Source organism: Furipterus horrens, unplaced genomic scaffold (genome assembly GCF_987537825.1).
Source record: "Furipterus horrens unplaced genomic scaffold, mFurHor1.1.pri manual_scaffold_10, whole genome shotgun sequence".
Lineage (NCBI taxonomy): Eukaryota > Metazoa > Chordata > Mammalia > Chiroptera > Furipteridae > Furipterus > Furipterus horrens.
Window position 1 is genome coordinate 59609112 of NW_028327180.1, and position 27004 is coordinate 59636115.

Consider the following 27004-nt stretch of genomic DNA (forward strand, 5'->3'; position numbering starts at 1 on the left):
AGTGAGACCTTTTCCTGCAAGTAAGGGGCCTGGAGGCTGCCCTGCCCCCCTGTAGTGCCCACACCATGTCTGGGGACCACTGAAACCTGAGCAGGGCAAGAGTCTGAGCCATTTTGGGGGAGGGCAGAAGGACATACCACTTGAACATAAGCATGTGGACCAGGTGGCTCAGTGTAGGTATTGGGCTGGCCTGCTGGGTTGGGGACTGAGGAAGGAGGGGCAACTGCTCCCTCCCAGCTACCTCCCCCTCCCAGGGCCATTCAGAGCAAATTGGATAGCCCACAGGTGGTGGAGGGCAGCTCAAGGAGCCCTCTACTGTCTACACCTAATAACTGGGCATCTCACCGCCAAGGGTATGCAGGTCAGAGTAGCGAAGGGCATAGCCCCTATCAGCACATGGACTTAGAACCACTGTCCATTTCTTTTATCCTCCCTTGTACAGTGAAAGCTCCTCGTGTGTAACTATCATGAGCTGCCTGTCTGTCCCCTGCACTGCACACAGCTAACAGCACCAGAAAAAGGATAAAAATGACTACTTGGGACTCAAGAGCCTATTTCAGAGCCTCAGTTGCCACCTTTGCAGAATGAAGACATCTGCCTCCCCTGCGGTGCTGAGGATGGGGGCAGGGGTTGAGGGGAGTTTCCTATCACTGTGGCAGACTGTTTTTGTCTGGATAACAAGGTTGGCCTTTCTCCCTCCTGCCAGTTTGGAATGCCTCATTTCAGCCAGGGTTGGGGTTGCAAGCACCAGATCTTGAGCCAGAGGGCATCAACTGAAAGGTTAACAGGAGGCTGGAGAATCTGGCTTGATGCCCAGGGGGCAGCACTCGAAGGCTGAGAAGCCAGAGGCAGAGGGCAGGCCAGGTGTGCAGCAGTGTTCCAGCTGTGAGCCCGTCCCTCAAGGACACCAAATACTGGACAGCCAGGACACAGCTACAGGTCCATCAGGAGCTGGCCATCCATGTTCTTTCCTTCTAGGGCCACACTTGGCTGAAAGATGATGAAGCTACATACTGCAAGCAGTGTGAGAAGGAGTTCTCCATTTCTCGGAGAAAGGTATGTGGGCTGGCCTCCACCATGCACCTAGGGCCTGGGTTGGTACCCCGCTGGGACTCCCCTCCCTCTGGTTCTGGGAAAAGCTCTTGGGATGAGGCACACCACACTGTGGTCTGGCTTGCTGGTGTGCTGACCCAATCAGACTGCCGCCTTGCTAGGGCACCCTAGCCAGTCTGTCACAGACCTTGTTCCCAGCAGTCCTATCAGTGATTGGCAGGTTTCTTTGGGAGTCGGGCTGCTTGTAGACAGACCTGGTCTAGATGAGTGTCATTAAAAATTCTTTGTGACCATGAGAACTAAAATCTGGCTAAGTTACTCAAAAAACAGGATCTAGAGGGAAACAATGGCAGCACTAGAGGCTCACAGGCCACCTGGGCAGGGCACTTGCTCCCAGTGACCTGCCTTTAGGTTCCGAGGAATTGGTCCAGAATTGACAGGACTGCCAACTGACCAGTTGGGCAGGACAGGTACAGGGTACAGACCCCATGCACCCCCACCTTCCCTGCTGCCATGTGGGTACATGTTCTCATCTGTTCCCTAAAAACCCTCTCTGGAAAAGAAGCAAAAATACCCAAATTCTAGTCAGAGTGAACAGCAGCCATCCTGAGAGGCTGCTAGAGGCTGGGTCTCTGAGGCCTGTCTCCCCTACAACAGGCCAAGGTCCATCTTCTTGCCTGACGGACGGGGCCACTTGGCAGAAGTGGTGTGTGGAGCCAGGAGGAACAGAAGCTGCACAGGCCCTGGCCTGGGACAGCTTCGCTTCCCCACACAGACTTCCCCGGCCTCCCCAGGAGGAATAGTCACAGGGTGAAACAGCCTCAGAGAACCTTCCTCAACACATAGCCCTCTGCCAACACTCCATAGGCCCTACAGAACCACCCGCGTACAACTCAAGGTCCAAATTGGCACGTTTCTCTGGGGGAAGGCTCTGGAAATAGAACGCTGAACTCTTGAGAGGCTGGGTCTCAGGGGGTGCGACCAGGGGCGCAGCATGTCCCATGATTCCTCTGTCCTGCAGCACCACTGCCGGAACTGTGGCCACATCTTCTGCAACACCTGCTCCAGTAACGAGCTGGCCCTGCCGTCCTACCCCAAGCCAGTGCGTGTGTGCGACAGCTGCCACAGCCTGCTCCTGCAGCGCTGTTCCTCCTGCCCCGGCTCCTGAGCCCTCCGAGCAGGGCCCACACAGCTGCACGGAACAGGCTCCTGGGCGCTGCTGGCCCTCTCGGGTGCCGGGCACCTTCCCACCAAAGAGGGATGGGATGAGCTCTAGAGGCAGACTTCCTTCTCACTTGGCTGCATGCATCACTAGCTTAGCATCAGATTCACTTCATGGTTTTGCTCCTGTCATTTTTTCACTTTTCCAAGAATTAACCTATTTTGCAGCAGTTGTACTAGTTTAGTGAGTAATCGGTTCCTTTCTCTCCCACTACCCCATGTGCCTTCCCTGCTTGAGTCAAGAAATGGGCCACTTCACATCCTGATGAGTGTCCTTCATTGGGCCTGCAATAAAATAAATTTTTCATTCCAGTGTAGAAAATGAAGGAGCTTGTGTCGACTTCCGAGTTGGCCCCTGGGGAATGCCTCAGAGCAATCCCATTCCAGGATAAAAGGCCTTTTGGTAGCAGTGTTTGGGGTGACAGCCTAAAAGCCTGCTGGGTTCTGGGGTACAGGCTATGCTCTGCCTAAGTAAGCCAGGTCCATTCATGGGCATAGGAAGTACATAACCTTACAAATCCTCTTGTCAAAGCTCAAAGGTTGTTCCCCTTACATACTAAGGAGCTGATATCGGTAATGACAGATGGAGACACCTGGGGGTTTGGATTTCAGAAGCAGGTAGGACAGGGTGTTAGCCGTCAGCTGTGAAAACCGGCTCACCCCTCCCCCAGGCAGTACTCAGTGGCCTCAAATGTTCTAAGCATAGTGACTGTCAGACCTAGTCAGTCATTTGTGGTCTGGGCCTCAACCCTCAGTGGACTCACCTTGCCTCACCTTACTCCCTGCCTGCCTGCATCTCCCACCAGCCCCTCTGGACTGCTCTCAGCTGGTGAGCCGGACTGGAGGCCCTGGCTGGCTCTCTTCCTTCCCAGGAGGGCTGTCCCTGCAGAGCGTTCACCCACAGCCTGGCTTGGGTTCCGCCTCTGCTGATCCCTTAAAGACATCTTTTTGTCATGGGTGGAGATGAGAGATTCCATGAGGTTAGGTCCAGGATCTGTGCAGACAAGTCTACAAAACTACCAAGCTCCAAAGCTATGTCTTTTCTAAACTGCAGGTTTCAAACCCTGTGAGGGCTAACCCTCCCAAGCTTTTTAACCATTCAGCACCCAGCTTTCCCCAAAACATTTACATACAGCTGCACTGTCCTCAGCTGGTCTGGCATCAGATGTACCTTGTCTTCAATGCACCCAATTTGGACTCAAGGTTGCTGGGGACCCTTAGGCAAGTCACTGCCCTTCTGAGCCTCAGCTCTCGCCTGCACATACAACAGGAAGCACTTCTGCCCTGCTCTGAAAGCCCACCCACGTTCCATGCTGTTCTTACCCACAGCATCTCTTTTCTCCACCCCTCCCTCCACGTCCCCCTCCCCGTTCCCAAGCAGCAAATGTTCAACAAGCATTATTCCCAAAGAATCTTTATGCCTGTCACCAACATTGAGATGCGTGAAAGAAGAGCAAACTTTTTACTTAGCCTTCTCCTGACCTGGGTGATGATGGACAGTTTCTCAAGCTTAAGTGCACAGGTTGATTACCTGGGGGCTGAAGTGGGGATTTGTGTTAAAATACAGACTAAGTGGCGATTCTGGTCTCTCCTAACAAGCTCTCAGGAAGCTGGTCCACAGAATGCAAGATTGCTAAGAACCAGAATGTTCTGGGTTAGCTTATTAGCTTTACTCCATGGTCCTAGTTCTAGTTTCTTCCCTTCCTCCATGTTTTTCAACAAAAAATATTCCTTATATAAAACAAGTTAATGAAGGACTCAGGGAAGGAACCTCCTTGCGCCTTCTCACACCAGGTGTCTCCAATCCAGACCTTTCAGAACACAACTGAGATCTCAGGGGCAATGCCAGGGTTACCTTGTAGCTAAACACCAGTGCACACATGGAAAATTCTTTTGTCTCCCTACCTGCTGGACAAATGATGTGATTCATTCCAAGGGCAACACCTGTGCCTCCACAGCCCTGTCCTGAAAGTGGAGTCGCTAACAGCCAACAGAGGGCAAGGAGCCAAACAGGAGGGTCACAGGCCTTCAGGCCCCTCTTCCTGCAGTACTGCCCACCAGGCTGACCTCACCCAGGACAGAGAAGCCCTTCAGCACTGTCACAGCAAGATGTGCACACACCAGGCCCTTAACAGGACAGGCTGACATGTGCTGCTTAAGTTCTACTCCCAATGCAACCAATGGGTCCAGATCAATAATTTTCAACTGATGTGGCAATTTTTAAAAGATTTTACTTAAGAAACATGATATGAGAGAAAGAGTGATTGGTTGCCTTTCAGGCCAACTGGGGAGCTGGCCTGCAACTCAGGCATGTACTCTGACTAGGAATCAAACCCACGACCTTTTGTGGGCCTGCACTCAATCTAGAGGCACACCAGCCAGGGCTGATATAACAATTTCTTTAACATGCCAGTACCTGACTAAGCAGGGGAACTGACCAACCCAACAGTCATCCAATAGTAATAACATCTCTTGAACCACGAATGTCATATTAAGTTGCATCTTATTGGTCACAAACAAAGTTGCATCTGATTGGTTAATTTTTTAAAATAATTTTTTCAAGCATTTTATGTTGTTACAGTAGTTTCAATTTTTTCCCCCTTTGCTCCCCTCTGCCCAGTGCCCCCCTTCCCTCCAGCAATCCCACCCCACTTAGTTCATGTACATAGGTTGTGCATATATGTTCTTTGGCTTCACCCTTTCTTATTCTTAACTTCCCCCTATTTTGTATTTACCAATTTTGCTACTTAATTCCTGCACCATTTCCCCATTTTCCCCCCTCCCCTCTCCCAGTTGATAACCCTCTAAATGATCTTCATACCTGTGATTCTGTTCCTATTCTGGTTTGCTTAGTTGGATTTTGTTTTTATTTTTTAGATTCAGTTGTTGACAGTTGTGAGTTTGTTGTCATTTTAGTGTCATAGTTTTGATCTTTTTCTTAAGTTAGTCCCTTTGACATTCCATATAATAATAGCTTGGTGATGATGAGGTCCTTTAGCTTTACGTTGTCTGGGAAGCACTTTGTCTGCCCTTCCATTCCAAATGATAGCTTTGCTGGATAGAGTAATCTTGGTTGTTAAGTCCTTGCTTTTCATCACATTGAATACACCTTGCCAGTCCCTTCTTGCCTGCAGTTTCTTTTGAGAAATCAGCTGATAGTCTTATAGGCACCCCTTTGTAGGTAACTTTCTTTTCTTGCTACTTTTAAGATTCATTCTTTATTTTTAACCTTTCACATTTTAATTATGTGTCTTGGTGTGGTCCTTTTTGGGTCTAGCTTGTTTGGGACTCTGTGCTTCCTGGACTTGTATGTCTATTTCCTTCACCAAATACGGTTTGGATATTGGCATGTTTAAAATTGTCCCAGAGGTTCCTAAGCCTCTCATTTTTTTCAGTTGTTCCCTCATTCTGTACCAGTTGACTGTTGTCTTCCTCCATATGTTCCAAATCATTGATTTGAACCCTTTTCCTTCCCTTCACCATTGGTTTTGTGTGGATTTTCCTTCAATTCGCGTAGCCCTTCACTTCTTCCCTTGTGCATTTGCTGTTCTTAAGCATGTATGTCAAGCCTGTGAGCATCTTTATCACCAGTGTCTTCAACTCTACATGTTAGGTAGGCTATCTCCTCGTCACTTAGTTTTCCCACTGGAACCTTGATCCATTCCCCCTTTTGGGCCATACTTGTGTCTCATCTTGACAGACTCCTGTTTGTTTGCCTGTGTCTTAGGTAGAACTGTTGCTCCTGTTACATTGTAACGGGCAGAGCCTTACGTTTCTCACCAGTACAGAGCAACTTGTTTCACCACATTGTGGTGCTGTATGTGGGGGAGGGATCTGAGAGGGAACAATGTCGCTTATTCAGCATTCGCCACTTTTCTAGGCACTTCTCCCACTTTGTATGGGACTGGCACCTCTCTAGTTGTTGCTCTGTCGTTCCCAGAGTGGGTGGGCCTGCAGACGTTCTAGGACTGTGGGGCCCTTTAAACAAGTGGACTCTGCTGAGACCGGCAGTTTCTTCTTCTGCCCCAATCCCAACTGGTTTGCACAGTCAGAAGCAATGAAGCGCCATATTCCCCAGCGCTGGGACTGTGAGCTTCGTGGTCTGGTCTGGTGCTGGGAGTGCTCCCCAGTTGTCCGTTTTTAAAATGTGTGACTGCGCTTTCTGGCAGCCTGCCACTGCCACACCTGTCCTCTCCACCCTGGCTCCACCCCTCCTGTCTGGATGAGTATCTTATCTTTGCTGCTCCATTTCCTGGAACTTCTGATTGTCTCTAGTTTTGAGGTAGGTAGTTGTTTTCCTTTTTAGTTGTGGAGGGAGACACAGCATGTGTCTAGGACTCCATCTTGGTGGGAAGTCCCTGATTGGTTAATCCTAGATACTAGATATCCTTATATACAAGCATAGGCAACCTGATTTTCAAGTCACTTTGAAGCAAAAATGGTAGCTAAGTTTTTGGGTTTTTTTATATATGTCAACATTATTTCTGTCAGAGGGAAATTTTTTCTTTGGTGTGCTGCAGAACTTTAGTAATTTGTGTGTGCCGTGAGATGACAAAGGTTGAAAATTGCTGGTCTCAAGGGATGGTGAAGGAGTGGTAGTTCCTCAACTGCTGTGCTACAGAAGGTATTTCTGCAATTACTTTTCACTTCCTAGTGCTAGAGAATTTCCTGGCAAATACCAAATTTGAGTTATCTAGGCTTCATTTAATGATTTAACCTAGTCGTTTTTATTGAAAAATATGTGGTATCTTACCTCAGGAGCTTAATAAGAACTTTTGCTTTTAAATGGTCTTGGGTTTTTAGGAATGAAGCAAAAATATTAAGATTAGAACATCTAACTCCTAGAAGACACTTCACATTAGAACTCACAAAATGCCATCCAAGCCGTCTCAGTAGTTCAGCTGGTTAAAGCATCATCCCAGTAAGTCAAGTTGTGGGTTTGATCCTCGGGGCAAATCCAAGAATCAACCAATGAATGCATCAAGTGGAACAACAAATTGCTGTTTCACTCTAAAACCAATAAAAAAAATTAAAAAATACTGAAAGATGCCATCCAACTGGAAAGGGCAGCTCCAGCCACCCTTAGCCTGCAGGACACTTCCTTCTCAGTCATGCCTGAAGGCCTCTGTGAACATGCAGCATGCAGTGAGGACATTTTTGTCTCCACTTTTATGCAAGCGCTTAGCAAGTTGAGGGCAGTACAGACCAGGATTGGTGGAGCCAGGCCCAACGTACAGCCCTTCCAACCAGGGCCGCAAAGCTACAATTATCTTGTATTGGAGGGAAGTCTGCAGACATCTACACAACAGCCTCTGCCACAGCCAGAGACATGAGCCACCGTCACCTACGACCCAGGCAGGAATAAAGCACCAAGAAACAGTCCACATGACACTGAAGCACAGACAGGACAAAGTGCAGTTTTTAAAAGATTTATTTGACAAGTTTCACATAGCGCAATACACCTAAAAGGAACTCACAATACAATGAAAGATTTAAATCAAAGTATTGGTATTGCGTTTCAAAATTTCCACATTAACTTAAAAAAAACCTTAAACTTACATGCCTTAGAAGTTGTTAAATGAAACTAGAATTAACAAACATGCCAAATGTTTCACTTTCAATTGTAGAGACAGCTCCTAGTTTTACAAAAAAAAAAAAAAAAAAAGAAAAAAGCATGTCTTTCAACATGCTTCCAAACAGTGTTCAATGCAATGTGGTATAAGAGCAACATTTAACATAATTCAACTGCTTTAACCTAAATATACTTACTGCTAAAGTACATCCTACAATAGAACTAACTTGGGAAAAGCTAAAAATTGTTTTAACAGTTATCATTTACTCAACTTAGTTGTTACATCCTAGATGATATTTGTGTTCAAAAATACTGAACCTTGCGTCTTTAAAACAATCCTGATTTCCACTTAAAGCATATCACAAGCTGATATTGCAAAACTGTTCAACTTAAGTTTCATGTTTTTTTTTCTTCATTAATGTTGACCAAAGAGTCAGTGACAAGGATCGATTACATTCCCCATCCACCACTCATACTGGACATGCTAGAGATCCCTCCCATTCCGTTCACTCCCACAGATGCACGGCTTCCACTACTGTAGTAGCTGCTGTTCACTGCTTCTTGGCTGCCTGCAAAGAAATCATTTTGACAAGTTAGGAAAAGTATCACATTATCAGTCAAGTAAAATATAGCATTCCAGGAAAAAGTTTAAAAAGTATACGAATACAAATGGCTGCTGTCCAAGTGGCGAAAAGCATGTTTGGGAAAGGGGACTCCAGACTCCAAACAAGTCTCAATTAATCCCTTCTCTCTGCAGTACCAACTTGTCAAACTCTTGTGCTACCATTTAAAACAGATGCTTCAGGATCAACATGGAAAATTAAGTTTAAAGGAAAACTAGTGTTTTTCAAAAATTGCAAAATTACTTCATGCTTTTTAAGCTAAACAAGGCATTAAAAAAAATTTACCATAAACATTCACAATGTGTCCATCAAATGGTGTGTATTAATAGGGAGCATGGGGCAGTCTCCTGCTTTTCCTATTCATGGTGGGCAGAAGTGAGACAACAAAGTGGGGCTAAAGACAACTCACTGTGCCCAAAACGGCAGCCTCCATGGAGCTAAGTCAGAGTCACTGACTGCGATAAAAATAGTATTAGCACAACATATCAGTATTTGCTATTGGGAATTTAAATTATATTTTTTGAGAAAATATTTACCTATGCAATGTTTGATTGAAAATCACTGGAGTTTTCCTGTAAAACTTGGTCTGCAAAAGGATTTTGTAGGGTAAGACTATATATTATACCAGAATCACCATTTAGACCAATTGAAAAAAATAAAACCAACCCCAGTTAACCAACTAGTGAATACGGTCCTGGACCCAACCACCAATTTATTATTTTTAATTCTCCCTCCATCTAAAATGGATTTAATACTAACCAAAAGGCGGGGGGCAGGGGGGGTGTCAACATTTTAGTTACTTAATATTTTAATAAGTGGAGGCAGATATTTTCTGGCTCGACATTATTCCAAGTTGCATATTTAATTTATAGAACACTTCCCCCTCCAAATAATTGGTTCTGAAAATTAAACTATATTTAAAAAAATTCTAATACAATCAAAAGCATATTTCACCAAAACAAGAGCCTACATATTACCCCAACTAAAGAAATCTACCTAAAACTTATTTTAAGTATATTAAAAACACACTTACCATATCCACTCATGCTGCTCTGGCCGCCATAGCCCCCTCCGTAACCACCACTCAGCTGCTGGCTAGCTGGGCCACCATAACTGGACTGGTTTGCTGTTAAGTTAAGAGAACATTAGAACCTCATCCACTATGTAATGTGGTACCTGGTGGTACCGGGCTTGTAATTCTAAATCTACATTTTCAGTCTTGATCTTACACTATAACCCTTTGCCTATTTTCTAAGAACAGGCTACCTTTCTATCCTTCATTTGAGCTAATCAAACATTTATAAACCAAATGGCCGACAGTATACACAGCAGTATTAAATCCACATTCCATTGAGGCATTTTGAGAAAACCTTAAGAGGTTTAATGGGATTGAGTGGGGTTGTTCCCCATAACTTGATATATGTCAATACACAGGTATCATCATTAACCTAATTATGCCCAACTAATTATGTTCAGAAATTTAAGTTATTTTGATCCTGTGCGTTTTGCAGTTACGTTTAGGTTTTTACTTTATAGACAATTCTACTGTTTTCCTTCTGTAATGCCCTCCCCCCAAAGTATTTAAAACTAATTAGTTATCCTAAGCAGTTCTATATAACTCAAAGACAAAATTCAAATCAAAACTTCTTCCTTTGCCTAACTTAATTATCTAAACTCATTAATATAAATTAACTTAAATAAAATGTTTTGGTTTTTAAAAAAACTAACGATATTTACACAAGCCCATGCCTCCCATCATCTGGCTACCATAAGCACCACCGCTTGCTCCTGCTGTAGAATTCAAGAAGAGTTCTACATATCTGTGTTCTGAAATGAGAGAAAAGGCATACAAGGTTAGCTTAAAAAAAAAAGACACTAAAGAGATATTTACACAAACCCATGCTTCCTAGCATTTGGCTACCGTAAGCACCACCGCTTGCTCCTGCTGTAGAATTCAAGAAGAGTTCTACATATCTGTGTTCTGAAATGAGAAAAAAAAAAATTTGAAAATGTTTGTTGGTTAAAGAACTAAATTCTTACAAGAAGATCTGAACTTCAAATATGTTTTTGGTTAAAGAAAAAAAAAAGATTCTAGCTGCTTCTCTCAGGTGATCTATTTTAACTATGCAGCTTTCCAAAACTAGCCTTGTTTTAAACATTCACCTAAGTTGCTGAAGTTTATTAAAAATATACTTCAAATCGATGTATCACAAATCCTTTTCAGTCACACTAAATTTTAAAAACCCACAAAATTTTCTTAAAACACATCTCCAAAAGCTAACCTATTACCTAGCAAACAAATTTCTCAAGACATCCTTACTACTGCTCTATCATAAATATTAGTCACTCAACCACCTGTAGTCCCCAAAAGCCCTGGCCAAGTAGCTCAGTTAGAGCAGTGTCCTGATACACTGAGGTTGCAGGTTCGATCCCCAGTCAGGACACATACAAAATCAACCACTGGATGCATCAATAACTGACACAAATCAATGTCTCTCTAAAATCTATTAGAGAAAGAGCCCCCAAATATTTAAATCACACTTACGCATATTTGCTTTGTCTTTCGACATAGCTGCCACAGCATCTTCATGAGTTGCAAATTCAACATCTGCTTCACCAGTTACTCTGCCATCAGGACCAATTTCAATATGTACTCTCACAGGGTTGAGCGGTGAAAAAAACTAAATGCAAGGTATTTCAGAGGAATCAAGTCAACTTTCTAATGCTATAAAAAATTTGTAACATGCTCTTTCACTTAGCAGAGTAAGGACCCGGTTTTTACTGCTATACAAATAGCTGACTTGCGAATTCATCTTACACTTACATTATAAATGTCATTCTCAGTAGCTCTGTAAGGCAATCCTCGCATGTGTACACAGTGTCCAGTTGTGCTCTGGAAAGTGGAGCCACCATCCCCATATCTGTGGTCAGACATTCCTGAAAAACAATAATTGAGGTCTAGATGGACAAGAGTGTAAGTATCCCTCAGTTAAGAAATTCAATTCTTACCTTACCTCTTCCAAATCTGTCTGACCCAAAGCCATAGCCATCGTTATAGCCATTGTAATCATCGTAGCCTCCATAACCTGGAAGACAAAAGTACAATCCAATCAAATAAAAATCACAAAGAACCACCCTCGACACCTGCATATTCTCACGTACCTCCACCGTAAGCACCACGCCTCATCCTTTCAAAACCAGCTCCCCTGCCAATGCTGTTATACCCTCTGCCAGCCCCAGGCCTGTCATAGGGACCTGGCCGCTGCATGGCCATGAGCTTTCGTGGTGGATCATAGTGAGTTCTCACTTCAGCTCGACTGCTCTTAAAGATTTCGATATACCTAAAGCATCGTTCACAAGGGAAGGGAATGCGGAGGGGAGGGAAACATTAGTTCATGTCATACAGGTAATTTAGTTACATAAGAAAACAGTATAGTCATAGCCATGAAACTGACTAATATTTAAAGCCAGATTTCTTATATTTGCATAGGCAATGACCAGAAATTCACTCAATTGTAAGATTATTTTAATTATCTTATGTAAACTTTATAAAAAAATCCACTCCTCTATGGCAGAGAGCCCACCCTTAGGGGTAGAGAGGAGTCCAGTAAATGTTTTAGGAGGGAAAGAATTCCACTCAACTTTCAACATTTCATGTCTTAAATCCTTTGGCAGTATGTATAGCAAGTAGGCTAAAAAGCCAGCCTCCGCCAACAGTCTAGCCCACACTACACATTTCCTTTCGCCAATAAATACCCCAGCCTATGCTTTTAGTAGGAATCAGCATAGGTTAAGCGCATGCTTCAATGAAAAATAGTCACAAGCAAAGAGAATAAAACCTTTTGTGACAATTTCTTGAAAGCTATGCTTATTAATACATATGCAGAATATTTATACAGCAAGAAAGATTGTTGCATTTCAACTTTAAAAACAAGATCAGAAAGTATCACATTTTCTTATGGTAATATTAATTTACTATGTGGGTGTTATTACAGCTAAAGCCAAATTTTGTATTACATTTGTTTTTTTAAAGCCATAGTCTCTCAACTCAATTGACTGGGGTTAAGTAGGAATTTTACAAAATTTTAAGTAGACCAAATTAACTGAGGATAATTTTAAAACCTAAAATTTAATCTGAATGCATTATGGGACTTCGACACAGGTAGTTTGAAAATGGTGGCCAAACATCAATAGGAAATAGATTAATTTTTTTCTAAGCAGAGAGAATATGGATTTAATTGTTTACCATAAGAAAAGTGACAAATCCAACCAACCATCCATCCCCACCTGTGCCCTATTCTTTCCTTGTGTTTCTTTAGAGCCTTTTCAGCTATTTCCTGTGAAGCAAACTGCACGAAGGCCTCCCCCGTACTCCTCCCCTGGAAGTCCACCGGCAATGTTATCCCATTTGGCACGATTTCCAACCCTTCAACCCAAGGACAAATAACCCCAGTAGGGGGGCAATATTAACATCACAAGCCCAGAAATGATTCTTCTTATAGCTTTAAATAAACCAGAATTTTAAGGTGAACGGTATGCTTTCAACAAGTAATTTTTAAAATATGCATTGCAGTAATATGAAGTTCCATTATTACTCAGTATAATAATTCTTAACACACCCTATGGCACAGTATTTAAAAAAAAAAAAAACTTGAACACAGGATGCATTAAGAATTCAACAATTACAAACATTCTTATCTATTTAGCTTAATGTTGAAAATTATACAAGAATTTATAATAAAGTTTCAAGCATTAAACACAACAGTTTTACTGAATTCAAGAAACACCTTTTACCTTATCTTATAATTCAATGTTTTAAGGTAGTGGAACTTCAAAAGTTTTAAAAATCTACACATTTAAACATTTTATATACAAACTGAAACATTGTTTAAGTATATATCATTGACAAACAATCTAAACTTGCAATAAACAACTGATCTAGACAGCACAACCATGCAGCTTATGCTCTAACAGTAGTGATTCACTTCTGGAAATTCCGTCTATGAAAAATCCTTTCCGTGGATACATTCCCAAGCTTACAAAAAGGGCTTAAAGCACTTTCCTAGAAGATATGAAATTATGTTCATATTTAACGTTGACAGCATTAAATTCTCACCAACTTAGACAAAACAATCAAAACAAACTTAATTTCAAAACTTCTGGCAAAATATCAGGACTTGATACATATCTAACAGTCAGAATTTTTAATACATACTGCCCTAAACCATGGAAGGATTTCATGTTCTTAATTCCAGTTTATCACATCACAAATTATCAAGTAATAAATAGTACGTAAGATATATGATTGAACATTCTACTAAACACAGTTTTATCAGCTCTTCAGCATAAAAACATTCAAATACTTTAGGCCCAGAACAACCTTAAAACACTTTCTGTATGTCAGATACCACAACTATACATTCAACCTGTTCCTTGACTTGCAGTTAAGTTTATGATTCTCTGGCTAAACCAATGCTGCCTTCGGCTTTTCTGCAGTGAGAATTAAGACCATTAGACACAGTTCTGGTCCCAGGATGCAGTGTGTCTTAAAACAGACACCTGCGCTAAACTGCATCACCTCACTCATACTAATCTAACGCACAGGGATCTTACCTGCAACTTGAAGCACTTTGGGAGCAGCACTGTGAGGAAACGAGTTAAGCTGCTGAGAACAATCCTCAGAGATCTACTCTGAACTACATATTCAATGTAAGCAAAGGTAGCCTTTTGGAATTATTTCATTTCCACCATTAAGATGGGCATAAATTATTTGAAGGTCTCCAGGAAGAGAAAACATTAATTCATCTGAATGTCCTCACAACCTGTTCAAATATCTAAGCTACTCAACTTTACGGTCTACTTAGTCATGTTGCCAGAAGCTAGCCAAAATTCACTGCTCCGCAACAAACACAACATACCTGAGAAGAACTGAACAATTTCTTCCTTGCTACAGCCAAAGGGGAGTCCTCTAAGCCGCACAAAGCCATCATTGGCCGTGTCAGGACTATTTGGACCAGTATGCTTCAACACCCAATCCATTTCAACGTTGTTTGACTTGAATACTGAAAGAGGTGCTTAGAATTAGTCAATTTTGGAAAGTCAGGAAACAAGGTTCAGACTTCCTGGGTCTTTAGATAATCTAGGAAGAGCTGCCACAAACTCCCTTAGGTGACTATTTCCATGCGGTCAAATACCTAAAATTCAGAAGGGGTAAAATAAATCTCTCTGTTTAATGTTTTTACTGTTACTAGGGCAACATAAATCAAACCTTCAACATATCTGTGTCCCATAGTTTCTCTGTCTTTTTTCAGGGCCAATTTGACGTCCTCTTCTGATTCAAGTTCAACAAAAGCCTCGCCACTCGGTCTGCCTTCTCTGGTGTAGATGAAACGAATACCTTGAGCCCCATTTTGAATTTTGCAGTCTGGAAAGAAAACAACCGTTAATACAGAATTTAAAACTTAAAACCACTTCTGGGTGATACAGATGAAATGCCTATTTACACCCCTACCGCCAAGTAGATCCCACGTGAAGACTAAAATGACCAAGATATTATGGACTCCTAGTCTCTTTGTATGGATTAAGCATTTCTCTCCAGATCATGTTATTCCCTAAATGATACATTCCCAACCCATCAGTAAAAAACCCAACATTCAAAGCAGTTTTTTAACAAAAATCTCCATATTCTCACTACCCATATGTCTCCATTAGTATCATTTGTAACTGCTCAGTTAAGTCTGGTCCTTGTTATTTAAATGCATTTTCTGAATATACTCAACTATCGACTTTTGGTCTGAGACCTTTGATTACTTTACCTTACTAGCAGCAACATTACAACCCAAATTTCACGGCCAATACTCACCTGAAAGGGGATTTATGTTACAAAGCTAAAATGCTCCCAGCTGCACAGCTGAAGCCACACCCCGTCTTGCCCACTGCAAGGTGGCTTCTTGTTTTTCAGGTCGTTTTCCGTTTACTAGCACTAAATTCAGACAGTAAGTCAATACTACAAGTGTCCTTCCAAAACCTGTCGAGTTCTTCCAAATCAATCTTTTATCAGTCTAGTCTTAGACTAATGAGAACGAGGACATTTTGGCAGAAATTCTTCAGGAAACCTACATACTTGGGGAAAAGCTAGTAGGCAAGTACAGTTGCCTGGGCTTCAGAGTCCTCAACTGTAACGTTAGCCAGATCAAGTAACTAATTACCCCATCTTGATTAGTAAAATTGTCTGAAATTAAGAAGTGACAGTTTAACTCTACAAACCAAAACAGTCAAGTTGTTATATTTCAAGATTTTCCAAAACATTACTACTATTTGCCCAGCCACTGGGCAATTTTCTTAAGGCTGAGGGGAAATCCAATTGATCCTTTCGGAGACATCCACAGAAAAGCTAGTGATGAAGACAGGAAAATGAAAAAGCCGCGCAGAGGCCCCGGAAGGCGGAGGGCGGGGCCTTCGCGATTTCCATTGCGTCACGGCGGCCGCCCGGGCGCCCGCGGCGCGGCGGGAACGGCTGCCGCCGCGCCCGTCCCGCCAGGGGGCGCCCGAGCCCGGCCTGTTCCCCACCCCCCCCTACCCCCCCACCCCCAGCCTCTGGCCCGGCCGTCTCCCACCCGACCGCCCCACGGTCCTGCCCGCCAACTCCCGCCTCCGCTTCAAACTCACCAGAAAAAAAACGCTGCACTTCGTCCGCCGAGCAAGACCAGGGTAAGCCCCGGACCTTCACCACGAACCCCTCTCCGCCTTCCGTGCCCAACATCATCGTCCCTCAGCGGGTTTTGACGTCGAAACGGACTGCGAAGAGGGAATGAGGGTGAGACCTGGAAACTGTTCCAACTCAACTGCCCTGCCCCATGCAAAGTACCCCACGGAACCGCGGTTCCTCACTAAGAAGCCCGTGCACAAGTCCCAACCCCAGCCGCTCCACCATCACACACCCACTTAAAGCCGGCGGGCAGGCAGCCCATGCCGCCCTGGACCCTAGTTACCCGGGCCCGGCCGCAGGGGGCCTGGTCGGGCGCCAGCGTGGAGGCAGGGAAATGGCGGCCGCGCTTCCGCTCCGCCTCCTCAGACCTCTCACACAATAGAGGCGGCGCGGCCTGCAGGCCCAGCGGCTCTGCCACTGCTCGGCGAGCCATTCCCGGCTCCCAGCGGCAGCCCGCACCTGGCGAAAGCCCCGCAGGCTCTACAGAGACCTGGGAGCAAGCCATCCTCGCAAAAAGGGAGTCCTCAGGGAACCCAAGCGGCACAGACGGAGCAGCTAAAACTCACCTACTCACACAGCTTCAGCTCGGCTGAACGAAATGGCTAGCGAGCGCCTGCGCAACCTAAATAAGGTTCTTCGAACAAGCTCTGCGCGTGCGCAATGCGACACCCGTGCCGCCCCCTGGCGTCACACAGAGCTCAGACGCAGGCGTACTCGCAAGAGCAGCCTACCTCCAACCAGAGTTGTTATGCGCGAGCGTCTGTGGCCCAGCCCCTCCCACCGCATAAACCCTTAGGGCTTTTTTGCGCCTGCGCTTCATCGCGATTATTGGACACCGAATTTAAGCGGTTTAGGAGCCAGTTTCCTGCGCATGCGTCTTCCTTCAAACGGGTCTCTTTCCTTACCCGCCAGACTGGGGGAGGGGAATGGTGACAGTCAGTCCCCTGTTGGGGTGGTTTAATAATCCTCGGCCCTGGGTGGGGCTGAGGTGGCCGTCTTTCTACCCCTGGATGACCCGAAAAGACAGAAGCTCCCCACCCACTATACCCCCTTTCTCCCCAGAGCAGCTCTGCCACCACCAGGGAACTTATTGGGGCTGCGGAGCTGCGCACGCTCCTTGCCCAGAGCCGCCCCCGCGGCGCCTGGAGCTGGTCCTAGCAAGTGTGCCTTCAGGGCCCCTTACCTGCCGATGACAGGACTGGGGCCCGGCCCGCACGGGGTACTGGTGCCCGTGTCTTGGAGCCGTACCCCGCTTTTCCCCTAACGAACTCACACCCTGCGATCGCCGCTGCCCCGCCTAAGGGTCTGCGGGCCCTGAACGCGCCACGGGCGTCTCCCACGAGGTACGACCGGAGGCCGCGTCCCGGGGCTCAGCGCGAGCGCCGGCAGAACCGCAGGTGTGCGCCGAGCTCCAGTCCCGAGAGAATTCCCTCTCAGCACTCCCAAGGCTTTAAAAGCCGTTACGTCCGTTTCTCGGCGGGAGGTCCTGAGTTCTGCGGGCCCCGGGGTCACCCTGTGTGCGCTTATAGCACGAGAGAATGGTGGTCGTGATCTCCAGCAGCACCGCGAGAAACGGCCAATGCCCTAGGCTCCCAGGCTTCCCTTATCTGACCCTGGCTACCCGCCGCACCTCAGGCTTGGTGGAAACAGGCAATAACCAAATTCCACAAAAGGCAGTGTTGGACACTGCCACAGGGTACCACAGTTAGGGAAGGAAAGGGGCTGGCGAAGCCCGTTCCCACCCATGCCACGGTCTAGAGGCCAAAACAGTTTTGACAGGTTTGAGAAAACCGGAGAGGACCCCCATCGAATAAATGGAGGGCGATCCGAGATAGGACCCCAGAAGTTGGCAGGGCCTGATCTTGAAAGGCCATTTAGGCCGCTGCAAGGGTGTTAACTCCAAGTGCAGGGGAAGGGGTTGGCAGGTCTTCAGCCGGAAGCAGTAAGAGCTGTTTGTAAGCAACACTGAGAGGGACCTCAATGGAACAGGCGGGGTGAAGGATGCTGCTTGCCCTCAACAGCAAATGGAGCTGGAGGAAATGAAAGGCATTTTTCCTGAAGTCACCAAGATGTGGGACTCCCAAGTGGTCCCGATAGATCTATGTCTGGGTACCTCAAAAGCAAGGAGAACTCTCTTCTGTCTCCAGGATGTCATATATCCTACAGTTGTCTTCTTCTAATTCTGTTTATATATATATATAATTTTTTTTTAATTAGAGAGAGAAACATCAATCTGTTGTCAGTTTCTTGTATGTGCCCTGACCAGGGATAGAACCCATAACCTTGCCATATGGGGATGATGTTTCAACCAACTGGGATACTAGGCCAGGGCCTGGAGGTGCCTTCTTAATAGGTGACAGCATTTGAGCGCTCTGGTACTATTAAATGACCAAAGAACACTGGTTTCTGATTAGATCAGGGAAAAACCCTGGTCCCCTTGGTAGTAGTTGTTGTTTTTTTTAATCATGTTTTTACCTTTTAATAACATGGCCACACTTCTGGAGGGGTTTTCTTAATTTTTTTCTATTGTTTTCTGTAATAAGAATAAATGTAGAATCACCATGGAAAAATTAGATCATTTCCTCAGGATAAATTTCTAGAAGTAAAATTACTCAGTAGAAGTATCTAAGTATTTTTAGGGCTACTACTAATAAAAGAGTATAGTATTAACAGCCTTCTCTGATGTGTGAGAGTTCCATGTCCCCCTGTTTTGCTGGAACTAAAAATTTCCTTACCTCTAATCTTTTTTAATTTCATACTGAGAACATTTGCATCTGTTTGATTACTATAAGATAGAATAAATATACATTTATAGCCAATTTCCTCATATAAATTGTCAGTTTGACTTCTTTTTCCAGTGATCTTTTGGTCTTTACTAAGACTGTTCACCCATGGCTATAGTTGCCAAAACATTTTTCTGTTCAGTTTTAATTGTCATCGTTATTGATTTTTTAATGTTTAGACATACTGGTTTTTAATTTCAATTAAGTCAAAGCAAGGGATACTTTCCTTTTAGTTTGCTGGTCTTTAATTTTGAAAGCCCTTTCCCATATAGATGAAGCACATATTTATTCATTTATTTTTTTTATCAATTATAAAACTTTTTCTTTCAGTTTAACCTCTCTAAAATAGAGGTGTGTCTTAAAGACCAATGGCAGGTCATAGTTTAATTAGCAGCATTTTTTTTCTCAGTAGTATCTACAATAATGCTGTATCTTAAAATCGACAGCTTAGACTTGGAAACTGGTATACTCTTTTTCCTTTGCTGTTTGTGGTAACACATCACAGCTAATAAAATTATGTTTTTATAGATTTTTAATAGTGTGAAGAAATGTTTATGATATAATGGTGTGTGGGAAAACAGAATACAAAATTAACAAGTGGTGTATTAACCATGTAAAACTATGTTAATGTTGTATTAAAACACTGTGGCACCAGCACAGAAAGAGAGCACTCAATGGGGCAAAATCTAGAAACAAATCCAAGGTGTATTTGAGAATCTAACATACAATTAGGAGATATTTCATATCAGAATGGGAAGAGTTTTCAATATATGGTGTGGCTCGGTTGGGGGAAAGAATGGAAAGCAGGCAGTCAAACAGATGCTTGTACATATACCGAAGTTCATAGAGGCATTATTCATAATAGCTAAGAGGAGGAACCAACCCAGCTGTCCATCAATAGGTAGATAAACAAAACCGGCTATATGCAAGCAACAGAATATTATTCAGCTTTAAAAATTATGAAATTCTGATACATGCTACACATGGATAGACTTGGAAAACATTAAGCAAAATAAATTATACACAAAAGTTCATATAGTGTACAATTCCACTTATATCAGGTACCTAGAATAGACAAATGAGACATAAAGAGTAGAATAGAGGCTACCAGGGGCTGGGGAGTTCCTGTTTAATGGGTAGAGAATTTCAGTTGGAGAAGATGAAAAAGTTCTGGAGATGGATAGTGGTGATATTTCCAACACGGTAAATGAACTTAATACCACTGCATTGTGTACTTAAAAATGGTTAAAATGGTAACTTTTATGTGTACTTTAGCATAATAAGAAATTAAATGATTTAGCTACCACTACATACTGAACGCGTGGCACAGTGCCTGGCTGAATGAAGCCTTGGGAAGCCAGAAGTCAGAAGGTTCAAAACCTCCGCTTTGGGAACGCCCGCCTTTGGGCCGGGACGCTCCGCTGCGAGGCGGTGAGCTGCGAGTCCCTTTGTTTACAACCCTCAAAGTATCTGAATTCACATTGACTGGTTAGATGGTTACACAGCCCTCACGACGGTGGGAAGAGCTATCTTACCGACCATACAGCCACACCAGAGGGGGCTGCGGTGGCCTTGGGACCCTACCCCCGTACTCTAACCACCGTGGCTATCTTTGCAGCCTCCAGCTTCAAAACATGCTGCTGCTCTGGGGCTGGAAAGATGAGTGGACTCGCATGCCAGGACATGCTCAGCCCCACCACTGAAATTGTAAAGCTTTGTTCTACCAGTAATGTGTATTTACCATGAGAACAATTGAAAATACCGAGAAGAAAAAAATTACCCATGCTCCCACCACTTAAAGATAAAGTCCCTGTAAACATTTTGGGGTATATCTTTTCCAGATATATATACACACATATACAGGGTGGGGGCAAATGTAGGTTTGTTGTGAGTGCACAAAACATAGATCATTCTTGTATTATTATTTATTGATTATTGTATTATTTTCCACACAAAAACTATAAACATACTTTTGCCCACTGTGTGTGTGTGTGTGATATATATATATATATATATTGATATATATATATATATATATATATATATATATATATATGTTTAAAGCCTCACCTGAGGATATGTTTATTGACTTTGTAGAGATGCTATTGACATCTAGGTAGTAGAGGCCAAAAACCCTGCTCTAAAATAACACAAAAAACTGAAATACTTTTCTATTGTGTAAAAGATTTCATAATAAATATTTAAATATAAAACAAATTAAGATATTAGAAGAAAAAACAAAAGAATATTTATATAACTTTAGGGTGGAAAAAAAAACCCTCCCTAAACAAGTCTGGAAACCAAAAAGCTAAAACAAAATATAAATCTGACAACACACAAATTTTAAATTTTTCTAGAAAAGGGTATAATAAGAAAATATATAAGCAAATGATAGGCTGAGAAAATATTAATAAAATATGTGGGGAAAAAGCCAAAAGCCTTAATACACATACACACACACACACACACACACACACAGACTCACACAGACAGAATGATACTTCCAGTTTAGCAGACCAGTAAGAAAACAGGACATAAATGGCCTAAAATTTATGAATAGTGGTTCAACCTCACAAGTATTCAGAGAAATGCAAATTACAGCAGTACTAGGATTGGCAAAGATTAAAGAATGATTCATGTCCATAGTCCCTTATCCCCAATCCAAAATTCATAGTTATGAAAATTGGAAAGCTGTTTAGATTTTGTTAAGTTTAAGGATGATTTATTTAGCAGCAAGACTTAACCTGAACTAATCAGGGGATATTTGCAGTCATGCCTCATCCTGCCTGGAGAGAATTTTGTTGTTGTTGTTTTTGTTGCTTGTTTTTAAAGATTTCACTTATTTATTTTTAGAGAGAGGAGAAGGGAGGGAGAAAGAGAGGGAGAGGAACGTCAATGTGGGTTGCCTCTCACACGCCCCAAACTGGAGATCTGGACCGCAACCTAGGCGCTGACTGGGAATCAAACGAGTGACCTTTTGGTTCACAGGCCAGCACTCAATCCACTGAGCCACACCAGACAGGGTGAAATGTCTTTTATTCTCTGCTGCAGAACTGTGAATGAATGTGCTTGATTAGGTTGTGCTTCTTTAGACCCCACTGGTTGTCATATCATTTCCTAAAATCCAGGAAATTCTGCATTCTGAAACACATGTAAAGATTTTCTGAAAGATTTTATTTACTTATGTTGAGCGAGAAGGGAAGGAAGGGAGAGAGGGAGAGAGAAACATCGGTGTATGAGAGATACAGGGAGCTGGCCTGCAACCCAGGCATGTGCCCTGACTGGGAAGAGAGCTGGTGACTTTTGGGTTTTCAAGCCATTGTCAATCCACTGAGACACACCTGCCAAGGCAGGATATTTTATCTTTTTAAATTCTGACCTGAGGACTTTTTTTTTTTTTTTTTTTTCCATTGCTCTTAGAGACAGAGGAAGGGAGAGAGAAAAAAACACTGATGCGAGAGAGAAGTATCAATTAGTTGCCTCCTATATGCACCTGGACTGGGGGTCATCTGGCCTAGATGGGGGATTGAACTTGCAATCTAGATATATGCCCTGACCAGGAATCAAACCCACAACTTTTTGTTTACCGGACAATGCTCCAGCCAACTGAGTCACACTAGCCAGGGCAGGATGTTGAACAAGAGTTTACAGTATTCCCTCACTTACCCATAGGTATTACATTCTAGATCCCCACCCCCCGCAATAGGTGAAAATCCATGAAGTAGGAACCTTACATTTATTTTAGTATTTATATATATTTTAAGGCTTTATAAACCCTTCCCACACACTTATAAACCATTCCCACTCCCTTATTAACCTTTTCCACACTTTTATAAACACTACTTATGTTCTTAAACATATTCTACACTCTTAAACCTATGTAACTTCAACAACATATGTATACAGTACCGCAAAATCCCGCGATATAGTGGAAAATCTGCGATAAATAAATATAATATTTTTTAAAATCCCGCGATACAGTGAGGCCGCGATAAGTGAACCACGATATAGAGAAGGACTACTGTAAAGATCTAGTCCTGACTGGTGTGGCTAGGTTGGGCGTCATCCCACAAAGCCAAAGGTTCCATTCCCGATGAGGGCAGGTGCCTGGGTTGTGGGTTCAGTCTCTGGCTGGGGCACGTGCAAAAGACAACTGATTAATTTTCTGTCTCACATCCATGTTTCTCTCCCTTTAGTTATCCCTCCCTTCCCCTTTCTCTAAAAATAAATAAAAATTTTTTGAAAAGTTTGTAGATCTACAATCTCCAGGCCTGGCAAGGATGCAGAGTATGAAAAGCATGCATTGATTGATTTTCAAATACTGAAACAGCCTTGCATTCCTGAAATAAATACTACTCAGTTGTAATGTATTATCTTTTTATATAATAATTTTAGATTTGATTCACTAATAATTTACCAAAATGTTTAAGTCTATATTCACAGGGCTATTGGTCTGCAATTTTCTTTTTGTAATGATTTTTGCCAGGTTCTGTCTTAGGTGATGCTGGCCTCAGAAAAGGAACTGAGCCAGCAGTGTTCCCCCTCCTCCGTTTTCTGCTAGTGTTTGTGTGAGATTGATGTTTATTTCTGCTTGATAAAATTGACCAGTGAAACATGTGGGCCTGGATTTTTTTTTTTTTTTTTTGTAGGGGGAGGGGGAAAAGGTAAGGTTTGGATAACAAATTCAGTTTTTTTACTTGTATTTCTTCTCTCTTTCTCTTCTCTTTTCTACCTGTTTCTTCTTAACAAGCCCCAACGCAAATATCCCCAGCTCTAGTCTCCTAGGTCAAAACTTGTTCATGTGCTCAGCCCCAGCCAGCCAAGGCCAGGGAGAGGGCTCTGCCAAGAATAGTTAGTATTTGGATTTATCCCTCAACCAGATAAGGGATACCCCTGAGGGTGGAACCCAGTCACAGTTCTGTTGGCAAAGAAGCAGAGAATAGTGTTACACAGGCAACCTAGTGTCTGCTACAGAATGAGAAGGGAAAAAAGAAGGAAATTTGAAAGATAGAGAAACTACCCAAAAGGCTAAATTAAATCCAGATTGTCACCATTACAGGGCAAGTTTGCTATGTTTCCCTTCAATATGAGTGGGACTCAGAGCTCACACGTAGAAAACAGCTTGGTAGCACCCCTAAATTTCATTTAGCCTTTTAACAATTCACCTCAGTTAATAGCCACCCCATCCATTCACCAGTCAGGAGGCAGGCAGTGTCCACACCTACACGGTCCTAGCCTGGGCCTTCCCCACCATCCACACCTGGCTTCTCCCCATTCAGAGCTGAGTCTGTTGTCTGATAAGACCTGGGAATGGTCCTGGAATTCAATGTTTATTTTTTCTAAAGATTTTATTTATTTATTTTTAGAGAGAGGGGAAGGGAGAAAGAGGAAAGAAACATCAATGTGTGGTTGCCTCCCACACGCCCCCAACTGGTGGGGACCTGGCCTGCAACCCAGGCATGTGTCCTGACTGGGAATCGAACCACAGACCTTTTGTTTGCAGGCTGGCCCTCAATCCACTGAGCCACACCAACCAGGGCTGATATTTATTTTAGAGCTGAGTTATTACTGAGTCAAAGAGCCTATGACCCTGGGCTAGTAAAACAGATAAAGGAAAACTCATTGTCAGGCCCAAGGACAGGGCAAACTCAGTGGAAGTGATGTGGGTGGAAGGGAGCATTGAGGACACCTTCCAGCTGAGCAGAAGAAACCAGACTGTCACAGCCACAGTCACAGGGAAGGCCAGTCACAAGCTGGGGAGCCGAATTGGGGAGGAGAAGAGGGAGTGTATCAAGTTGAAGCAGTCAGTCAATGACTATTTCAGGGCCAGACCTCAGTGTGGGGTGCTTCCCCATTACTGCCTCATTGGGGCCTCTCAGCAATCTCAAATCTCCAAGAAAAAGGTTCAGAGATTTGCACAGTCAGAAATCCAGTGAGTGGGCAGAACAGAAATGGACTCCAGGCATGTCCAAATTCAGTGCCTGTTGCACCATTCAAGCCAGTTTGATGGCCAAGGGCACCCGGCCCAGAGGAACACTAGAAGAGCTGCAATGTAGGGGAGAAGCCCTGGGATTCTGACTGCTGAGGCACTCAAGGGAGAGGAGTAACCCAGATTCTCAGAGCAGCCTCAGGAACCCATTGGAATCAACTGATCCAAGCCCTCAGCCCTCCCCTGAGGCGAGCTGCCTCCAATGCCCCAGCTCAATTGGAAACTCCCTATCCGGAAGAGATTTCAGAATCATGGATGAGAGAGAACAAAATTACCTGGGCATTATCTTTTGTCTGGGAGGAGGAGAGGAGGCAAATCTCTCTAGTGGAGAAGAGCATTGAATGCTTCCTCCTAGTCCCTTTTATTGAGGAGGGGATTCAGGAGATACAAAGTCAAGACCCATGAACTACCGATTGGATTTAGACACTTGAGTTACAGTTGGCAGTTACTGATTACAGATATCAATGTAAAGAACACAGTGACCATTCTGTGTCAGGGTCTGTTAAGCATCCTGGTGCCTACTGACTTCAGGTGCAAGGTTTCATCCATTTTTTTCTACACACTGTTTATAGTTAACTAAGAGGTAAGAAAAGCAGATCAAGCTCTAAAGCATAATATGCATTATTTAAATCCAATTCCCATGGGAACCTCCTGAATGGCCTTCAAGTCATGGCTGCCTCTGGCCTTCTCCGTGTTCTGGTCGAGTCTTACAAGATTCTCAGGAGCCTGGCTTGCGGCTTGGGCTACAATTCACAAAACCACTGTCCCTACACTCTGCTCCTGGAAGGTGGGGCTCCTGCAGAGGCACAGACCGCCTGGCCCCACATTGCCAGCAGAGGCCGCTCCAGCTGGCCCTGAGATCCCCACAAAGGCAGGCTGTGAATGGGCGGGGCCTGGGGAGGATTCAGACCCGGAAGTGGGTAAAAACTAGCATCACAGATTTCCATGTGGAATTGAACTGGGACAGAGGGAGGATTTTTGCTTTTCATTTTAAAGTTTGCTCTTTAAATACTAAACACACCAATTGACAAATTTATAGCTCGTGTTAAGTTGATCGAGTGCACTGGGTATCTGACTTGGTCTAGCTTCCCCTGGAAGCAAAGCCTGGGGGGAGTTGATTTATGAGGCGACAGTAAGGAGTGTAAGGGACCAGGTGAGGAGTGCAAGCCAACACCAGCTCATGTTACCAAGGTGATCTCCCATGCAGTTCCCCAGGTCCCAGGGCGGGCGGGGGTGGGGTGGGGTGGGGTGCACTTGATACAATGTGTCTCAGAACCGGCCTCCTGGGTAGAAAAGGAGGAATTTATCCACTGGCTCCTAACTCCCGCCCACAGCACAGGTCAGGAGGGGAGAGTTTGTCCACTTGCACCTGTGCAAAGCCTGCCCAGGATGGTGAAAAAAGGTGAGCGAGAGGGTCTAAAGAGGTACACTGACCTCAGAACCCTACACGAAAAAGGGACCTAGGGGAAATAAGGAGAACGTAAAGGAACAATCCACAGCTGAGACAGCGCTCTCCACTTCATGCCGCTTCTACTATGATGGACTGTGGGAGGGGTTCCTGGAAGTGGGATCACTTGCTTAACGGGTGAAGGCACTTGCAACTTTGCTGCAAGCTGTCCAATCTCATAAATAACAGGTTGTACCACTTTGCATATCCCCTGTAGCTTGTGCGAATGCCAGCTCCCCACAGTCTTGCCAGCAGAGTGTGCTGCAAACACGGCGGTTTTAGCTGAGAAATGACATCTTAGTGGATTTATATTTTGCATTTCTTTTATTATAAGCAAAATTGAGCACCCCATTTCACGCACAAGACTTTTCATTGCAATATTAACTGTATTAGCAAGTTACAGGAAACAAAACCACAATGAGATACCACCTCATACACATTAGTATGGCTACTATTAAAAAAACAAATGTGTGCTCAGTGGATTAAGCACTGGCCTGTGGAAAGGCTGCCAGTTTGATTCCCTGTCAGGGTCCTAGCTAGGGGCGTGCAAGAGGCAACCAGTCCATGTATCTTTCACTCATGGATGTTTCACTCCCTCTCCTTCTCCC

General features: G+C 43.9%; 2 protein-coding genes across 10 annotated transcripts in view; one reads left to right on the forward strand and one right to left on the reverse strand.

Moving 5' to 3' along the window:
- RUFY1 (RUN and FYVE domain containing 1) overlaps positions 1-2586 on the forward strand; it is a 62100-nt gene extending 59514 nt beyond the window's left edge. For 4 of the 5 annotated variants that reach the window (XM_090290427.1, XM_090290429.1, XM_090290428.1 and 1 more), the window contains 2 exons: positions 979-1056; positions 2075-2586. In XM_090290427.1, the coding sequence (XP_090146553.1) occupies positions 979-1056; positions 2075-2221 (225 nt within the window). In that variant the 3' untranslated portion in view covers positions 2222-2586. The other variant, XM_090290430.1, reaches the window with a different exon arrangement.
- Positions 2587-7689: 5103 nt separating this feature from the next.
- HNRNPH1 (heterogeneous nuclear ribonucleoprotein H1) lies at positions 7690-16827 on the reverse strand. Of its 5 annotated transcripts, none has more exons than XM_090290436.1 (14): positions 16744-16827; positions 16138-16266; positions 14738-14893; positions 14388-14531; positions 12757-12895; positions 11632-11810; positions 11484-11555; positions 11294-11406; positions 11015-11150; positions 10391-10450; positions 10207-10296; positions 9503-9595; positions 9006-9055; positions 8350-8415 (listed from the first exon to the last, which is right to left on the reverse strand). In XM_090290436.1, the coding sequence occupies exons 2-13, from the start codon at positions 16232-16234 to the stop codon at positions 9006-9008; spliced, it is 1329 nt and encodes a 442-aa protein (XP_090146562.1). In that variant the 5' UTR covers positions 16235-16266; positions 16744-16827; the 3' UTR covers positions 8350-8415. The 5 variants fall into 5 exon arrangements, with proteins under 5 accessions (XP_090146559.1, XP_090146558.1, XP_090146560.1 ...); XM_090290435.1 differs by having other exon boundaries at positions 11294-11427; XM_090290433.1 differs by lacking the exon at positions 9006-9055 and having other exon boundaries at positions 7690-8415.
- Between the last annotated feature and the right edge of the window lie 10177 nt (positions 16828-27004).